This window comes from Priapulus caudatus, unplaced genomic scaffold (genome assembly GCF_000485595.1).
Source record: "Priapulus caudatus unplaced genomic scaffold, Priapulus_caudatus-5.0.1 Scaffold211, whole genome shotgun sequence".
Lineage (NCBI taxonomy): Eukaryota > Metazoa > Priapulida > Priapulimorpha > Priapulimorphida > Priapulidae > Priapulus > Priapulus caudatus.
Genome location: NW_014577272.1, coordinates 255,627 through 264,080, shown reverse-complemented (window position 1 = coordinate 264,080; position 8,454 = coordinate 255,627). Strand labels below are relative to the sequence as shown.

At 47.9% G+C, this 8,454-nt stretch overlaps 1 protein-coding gene across 1 annotated transcript; it reads left to right on the top strand.

The window, feature by feature from the left end:
- Positions 1 to 6,152: 6,152 nt before the first annotated feature.
- LOC106807379 (prolactin-releasing peptide receptor-like) lies at positions 6,153 to 7,466 on the top strand (the record flags this gene model as incomplete). The annotated part of the gene is made up of 2 exons (XM_014809696.1): positions 6,153 to 6,895; positions 7,004 to 7,466. Coding segments are annotated over exons 1-2 (1,206 nt in total), but the record flags the coding sequence as incomplete, so codon positions are not given.
- Positions 7,467 to 8,454: the final 988 nt, after the last annotated feature.

The window sequence follows — 8,454 nt, the reverse complement described above, 5'->3', positions numbered from 1 at the left end:
TCTAGACGTCCACGAGGCATCTAACTTGTGTGCATAATGCAACTTATTGCACTCTAGTGCCGAATTTCTGCGGGAAAAAAAGGCGAAAAAATGCATTTTCTAGAGACGATATAGTGCTTAGGCGTATATTAGTATATTAGTATATTACTATATTACTATATTACTATATTAATATATTAGTATATTAGTAGACGTTACTGTTGTACACCTCCTATACAGAAGGAAAACGAACCACTGCTGCCACCTGCTGGTAATGACCATCTAAACCTCAGACAGTAGCGTAACCAACAAGTAGCTGTATATCAATCGGTTATACATTATCTATAGTATATTTACTTTTAATAAAAATTAATTAATTAATTAAATAAAAATAAAATTAGCATAAATGGAAGCGTGCGTGCCCGCATGCATGCGCGTGATTGAAAACGAGAGAAATATGAAGGAACAAATCGTGATAGGAGTGAGTGGATTAATACGGAGTATACAGTACAGGTTGGACCATTTTGGACAATACGACAGGAGGCATCGATGTGTCGTGCTATGAGTTGGTGCATTGTGGCTGCAAGAAGGGCTGTAAATGCCAAGTGGATGTCGGTCATCAAGTCTTCCCTGCACTGAGCTATGTAACTGCAAGGGAGCATGTAGTGACATCTGAATGGTACGGGCAGTTGTGTATTATATTGGGACTATATTTTTAAATGGGTTTACACAAATCATGATTATAGATTACACAAATCTATGATGGAAAAATCTGAAATATATGATGAATCATGTCATTCAAATACTTGCGCCCTACCACCGCTGACATCTGAATGGTACGGGCAGTTGTGTATTATATTGGGACTATATTTTTAAATGGGTTTACACAAATCATGATTATAGATTACACAAATCTATGAGGGAAAAATCTGAAATATATGATGAATCATGTCATTCAAATACTTGCGCCCTACCACCGCTTTACCTACTACCGCCTTGTATGCATGATATATGTAGTGTATATATATATATATATATATATATATATATATATCTATACGTAGTAGAAAAGTTCTAGGTTGCACGATGTTGAGTGGGTAGTTAAGAAAAGAATAATCTGACACTTAGCTTTACACAATATGGCTCTCTCTATCTATATATATCAGGATCTACTCCTGATATATATGTATATTGCTTGAGATACGCACGCAATGGTGAAGTTTTAATTATGTACGTGTTTGACATAAGCTAGTCACGAGTCGACCTATCCCGTCCTTCAGCGTGTATCATCGATCAATTCTCGCTAAAGCTCGTCTGTGAACCGCCACTGTCAGATAAATTTGCACTAGCACGTGATGAATCGGTATCCGCGTTGACTTATTCGTCCGACTCACTACACTTCGCACTAACCCGTTTACGTTAAAACAGCGTTGTGCTTGCTGGCATTGCCAATCAGTTTTGATTTTTGTTCGATTCTTGCCACTTTCCATTGCTAACATGACTGACTATATTTACCGCTGCACCGAATGTAATGTAGTGTGCAGTGTAAGTATAATGTGCCATCGTAGTGCTAACTCACCCCTGTGTAGATCAGTTACCAATTTAAACATGGATGACAAATTGTCATTATTACCCCCTGATATATATATATATATATATATGTGTGTGTGTGTGTGTGTGCGTGCGTGTGTGTGCGCGCGCGCGTGCGTGCGTAATCAACGTGTTTTTAAGAAACCACTTGTATATAAATACAGATTTGTAAACAAATTAATATCGAACGAAACAAATATCGTCGTATAATAGGTAGAGGTCGTAGAAATATTACAGACAGCTCATGACACCGTCATACTTCTCAAATCTACTGCTCGCTTCATTAGTCCTACTCCGACTCGCGTTGTACATGTTGACGATGTTATGAACTGTCTGTGAGATTTTTACCGAAGCTTGCACTATCCTACAGGATAGCGAAGAGCAACCAACGTAAGTGGATATCGCACTGTCATCTATTATTTAAATGTTGCGGCAGTCTCTACTTTCACTGTGTAGTTGCTATTGAGTTGCGAATGAACTTCTCATTTTGATATGTTGCCAGCTAAAATAGCCTGGGGACATGGAGTTTTCCCCTAATAGGGGGGAACCTATGTCCCCAGCAGTTCTATAGTTAATTGTATCCCCCGCGCCGAAGTCGGCGGGGATACTATGGTTTCATGTCTGTACAGCCGTCGCCGACGTCGCTCGGTCCGCCGCAGAGATTTTCCCTTCCGCTCTATAACTCGACCCCTAATTGACCTAGCGTGACCAAAATTGGTCTACTTACACATCTTGGGGAGAAGGTGTGTCGCGTACCGAAACCAGGTCACTGCAACCTTTATTTGACATTGTCCTTGACCTTGACCTTGACCTTCATCATATTTCCTTTTCGCTCTATAACTCAGTCCCTAATTGACCTAGCGCGACCAAATTTCGTATACTTACACATCTTGGGGAGAACACGGGGGAAACATGTAGTTGGCGACAACTGCCCTTTCTAGTTGTTATTGGCTCGTTGGTAATATTCCTTTCTTCTGTTAAGTTTATACAGTATCTATATAGCGACCATACATAAAGAAATACGATGAAGAATAAACTACAATGGCTTCACTTTGCTGATAGTGATATGCTATATACAATTAAGGGCTGTTACTTTCTGAATTTTGCTATTGTGTGGAGTAAGACACTAGTCGGATTGTGTGGGTGCGTGAATGTGCGTGGGTATGGTGTAAGTACGGTCATGTGTATGCGTGCGGGTATATCCGCAGGTGGTCTGTGGTGAAACACTCGCATTTTGCTACCGCTGTATTCACAAGACCGTAATTTTAGAATGGAGAAATGATGTGCAATAAGCGTTTCAGGTGCGTAAACGCGCCTATTCAATCAACTCTGGGTGACAGATTAGTGGCGAATCATGTAGTCTCTAATCCCACACCCACCGACCACGCTATCCTCGTTAGACCTATACTGCTATAATCCAGCTCCCGGCGGACGTGGGGGTGACGATAACAATGTACTTATGTTCTAGTCTTTATTGCCAAGCTCTTTGCTCACCATATCGTATATTTTTGGCTTTTATGCGTTTATTTATTACCGTTCGAGGCATTATTCCCTAATTTATTAACAAAATTTCGTAAAATTACCATATTTTGCATTCTTTGCCATGCATTTAACAATTTACATTTTATCAGATATTAACTAAAGTATTGTAGAAACGCAAAGCATGCACTACTCGATTATATCACCGAATGATGTTTTTCTGAGTGGGCATTTTGAATGTTACTGTATATTTAATAACAATCTTAAAAGACATAATTTAAAAGAATAGCAAAACCGCAATATCTACCAGCCATACCGTTTCATCGGTTTCAGAGATACAACAAGGAAGATTTGGCAATAATTGTCTCAATTACAATTGTTTTCTAGATGTAAAATTACTTGACTTTTTGTGTTCTATTTTTGGCGATGTCTCTGTAATTGCGATGTTGTCTAAATATGGCGTTGGAGATTTTAATAATGTACTTGATTATAGTCAAGCTAATTTTAGTAAAATATCTCTGATTTCTGACTCACGTTTCTACGCTACGCGCCCATTAGACTATATTAATTAATTGGGCACGCGCGCGGTGAAACAGCCAGACAGCCAGCCAGCTACACAGATAGACAGCCGGACGGACGGACGGACGGACGGACGACCAGGCGGGCGGGCGGACGGGCGGATGGACGGGCGGGCGGACGGACGGACCACCAGGCGGGCGGGCGGGACTACGGCCGGGCGGGCGGACGGACGGACGACCAGGCGGGCGGGCGGACGGGCGGACGGACGGACCACCAGGCGGACGGGCGGGCGGACGGGCGGGCAGGCGGACTGACGGCCGGGCAGACGGGCGGATGGACGGACGGCCGGGAGGACGGACGGCCAGGCGGACGGCCGGGCGGATGGACGGACGGGAGGACGGACGGCCAGGCGGACGGCCGGGCGGATGGACGGACGGGAGGACGGACGGCCAGGCGGACGGCCGGGCGGATGGACGGCTGGCCGGGAGGACGGACGGATGGACGGACGGCCGGGCGGACGGATGGGCGGATGGACGGACGGCCGGCAGGACGGACGGCCAGGCGGACGGCCGGGCGGATGGACGGCCGGCCGGGCGGACGGACGGCTAGGCGGACGGCCGGGCGGATGGACGGCCGGCCGGGAGGACGGACGGATGGACGGACGGCCGGGCGGACGGATGGGCGGACGGCTGGGCGGACGGACGGACCACCAGGCGGGCGGGCGGACGGACCACCAGGCGGGCGGGCGGACGGGCGGGCGGATATACGGACGGCCGGGCGGACGGATGGACGGACGGCCGGGCGGACGGATGGACGGACGGATGGACGGACGGCCGGGCGGACGGATGGACGGACGGCCGAGCGGACCACCAAGCGGGCGGGCGGGCGGACGGATGGACGGATGGATGAATTGATGAATGGATGTATTAATGAATGATGAGTGGATGGATGGATAAAAGTGCAAAACCACAGTATTACGTATCACTACGTAGTACGTACGATTTAAAATTGTTATAATTTATAATTATTATTTTTATATACATAAAATATTATTCACAATTCTATGACATTATGTTGTCTATAATCACATGGAGATGCAAACTAAGACATTATAAGCACGAAATAAATGTCATCTTGATCAATTGTGATATTGATATAGCTCTATGCAGTATAAATTTAAGATAAGTAAACAGCAGCTGTGCTAATTAATTGATTTAATGATCAATCTCTCTCTAACACTGTCTCTTTCTCTGTATCCTTTTCGCTTTCTATCTCTCTCTCTCTCTCTCTCTCTCTCTCTTCTCTCTTCTCTCTCTCTCTCTCTCTCTCTCTCTCTCTCTCTCTCTCTCTCTCTCTCTCTCTCTCTAATAATATATATATATATATATATATATATATATATATATAATATGCAATCACACGTACACCACTGTACTATACAATGAATTTTATTTTGAATTGTAGTTGGGTGCGGTACCAAAGACCTAGCGAACTAATACATGTCCGCATACAATCGCAATTCCTAATTACATTTAATATTTACGTTTAATCAGCGCTACTACTGCTGCTACAACTACTACACACACGCATGTGCAAATCTTGATATCGATTTTCAGTTTCAGTCAGGGCTAAAAACAACATGATCTGTGTGACATCAACACGAACTCGATAATTAGCAAATATATTCTATACATATAACGCATGTAACAACTCGGCCATTGCGTTTGTTTCCTGGTGTTATTTCCGTCGAGCAGAAAACGGCGCACTTCCCGACCGCAGCTGATTACTTTGAGGCTTCTGTTACCATAGCGACGGCATCAATTTGCGGCACAGGCGAACCTGAGTGCTCTCTGCCCACACGCAGCGAGCTGCCGCGCCAGCTTCGCGTTTGCGCGGCTGTAGCCGACTGCCTGGCATGCGCGCATCGCGCACTCTATTTCCGCCACAACATCAGTGCAGCGTCTACCGTTCACGTCGTCGTGTCGCACGCTCTCCCGCGAGGCTCTCTTGTCCACGCGTCCAGCCGTCTAGACTCGCCCCCCGTCGCCGTATGCACCGTGATTGCAGTCGCACCCTACGATGCTTGCGCTCTAGATCGGTATTCCCGGACAGACGATTCGTTCCCGGACTTTCATCACTGGACGAGTGAGTGGTGTGCGTGTGTGCACTATTTAAACACACCGTATACGATCGACAGCCGCAATTAACCGAAGTCGATAAATAAACTGCGGCTGACCAGTGATTTGCAGCTTGACGAGACATCACGATTCGACCTCAGCTCTCTCGGACATCTCTCGCGACGACACGTCGGCAGTGCAGCGATCGAGCGTCGCTAGAACCTGCTAAGCTATTCCGAAAGTCATCGCGCCAGCCAGGCCATCACTGCGAAGAGATTGATAAGTATTTCCGTCGGTGCATAATCGCCGGTGTTACATTAGACCTTTACCGACCCGAGCGAAACAGTAGATGCTCGTTACTGCGGTGTAGCATGCATGCAGTCGTAGAGCGCCGGTAACTATACGCGGCCCGGACACGGTAAGGGACGGTTAATTGCTCGTTGGTTTTTTATTCGCGCGACAGGCATCATGCAGGGGGAAGAAGAGAGGAACGAGGGCGGCATTAGCGTCGAGGATCCGACGAAAACCTACCTGAGGCTTATACTCGATATCCTCTCGGACTCGCACAACGAGACCATTGATCCAACTAAGCCCATTCTGCGCATTTCGTTGCGCTACGTGTACCCGCTGTTCATCTTCGTCTACAGCCTCGTGTGCCTCGTCGGCACGACGGGAAACGTTCTCATCCTGTACACAATCATGAAGAAGCGTCTCCGAGACCCGACGTATTTGCTACTGGGCAACATGGCCGTGTCGGACATTACCAAGTGCGTTGCCGTGTTGCCGATCAGCCTCGCCAATCTACTAATTAAGAACTGGATCTACGGAAGCTTCATGTGTTTCTTTCTTCCGATGCTGCAGTACTTTCCCGTTCACGTGTCCATGCTCACGTACCTGACGATAGCCATCGAGCGGTACAGGCTCATTCTACACCCGATCAAGTCGCGCGTTCCCGCCGGGCTCTGCATCATCGGTATCTGGGTTCTGGCGGTATGCCTCGTCCTGCCCTACGCCATATACGTCAAGTACATAGACCTCGGCTTCTTTCTGGGAAGCGACTTCGACGGGGTCGGGCTATGTCTCGTCAACGTCGAGCGAAACATCGAGGAGTACACGCGCGCTATGTTCGTCTGCCTGTACGCCGTACCACTCGCCATCATCGCCTTCCTCTACGTCAAGGTGTCCGCAGAGATCAAGGTGCGCGAGGGTCCGTTCACGATTGTCCAATTCTCCGAGGTTCCGCCCATCCTGTCGGCAGATGGCCGCCACTACGACTACGACGCCCACTACGCCAGCATGCGCAACCACAGCGACGCGAGCGCCACCTCCGTGTCGCGCGTCACGTGGTCGACCAACGTCAGCGAGGGCGATCACCGAGCGTCCGAGGACCACGGCAGCGCCAGCCACCCGCACGTGCAGCACAGCCTGCGCTCGGACGACGACGACTTCGACTCGAACCAGGAGCGTCGCACGCAGAAGTACCTCATCACTATGGTAACGCTGTTCGCCGCCTGCTGGTGCCCGCTGAACATTCTCACGCTCGTGACGCACTTCGTCTTCGAGACGGACAACAACGCCGGCTACTTCGACGTCACCTTCATCTTGTTCTCCTGGATCGGCTTCCTGTCGACGTGCATCAATCCGTTCCTGTTTGCCTCGTGGATGATGAGCAGCGAGTCGAAGAACCGGCTGCGAGGCTATTTTCGATTCAGCAACCGGAGACGGAGTCTGCCGCAGAGCCGCCACAGCGACGCCTTCAGTCGCAACGGCCACCATCGCAGCAGTCAGTCACGCCGCTGCTCGACGGGGAAACTCAGCAACAGCGAGTGCGATTCGAAAACGTACGTTGCGCATACCACCGACTTTATGTAACGTAAGAAATTAAACTCGGCCGAGAATAATTTCATTATGCATAATCGCGTCCAAAAAAACTGCTTTTTCATTCATTTGACATTCATTAAACATTCATATGTTAATATTGAGCTGGATGTGCGCGTGTGTATATGCTCAGATACGGTGGCCCATATGAACAAAACACAAGCACGCAAGCGCGCATGTACGCATGTACGCAAACACAAGTACGCCAGCAAACAGCAAGTTGCAAAACGGAAATTGGTGGTGGGGTGGGGTGAGGGGGTGGGGTGAGGGGTGGGATGAGGGGGGGGGGGAGGTGAATGGGTGACGGGGGCGCTAGTGCTATCACCTATTTCCGTTTATGGAACTTGTATTTGCTTCGATAATTAGTTGCTTTGCCAACTTGTTTACTTGCGTACTTGCGAACATGCGTTGCGTTCAAATGAAGTTGCAGTTGGCGTCCGTAAATGTGTTTGTCTTGAAAATTATTTGCTTCGTCTCGAACTTTATATGTTTGCCAACATGCTAACCTGCGTACTTGTGTTTTGTTCATATGGGCGACCGTACTCAGACACACACTAGGCAAAGGCATTCACGCGCGCCGCAATCACGTCGTATGGTTAATATAAAGATTACATAATAGAGTCTCTATCATGAGCTCTTGTTAATATTGATCTATGGCAGACGCGAGTGAGGAAGGCAAAGAGCGGGCGAGATTGCACCCATCACAGCTCACATATTGACGACGCAATTCAACCACAACTATCTGCGATCTGTTAGCTGACAATTTCACTCATCGGCTCGTTTCCCGCGAATGCAATTTGACAATGGCAGGCGCAGTGACTATAATTATACGAAGACGTTTCACGCAACGGGAGTCTCGCACTGCTGCGACCCTGTATATACTAGTATATAT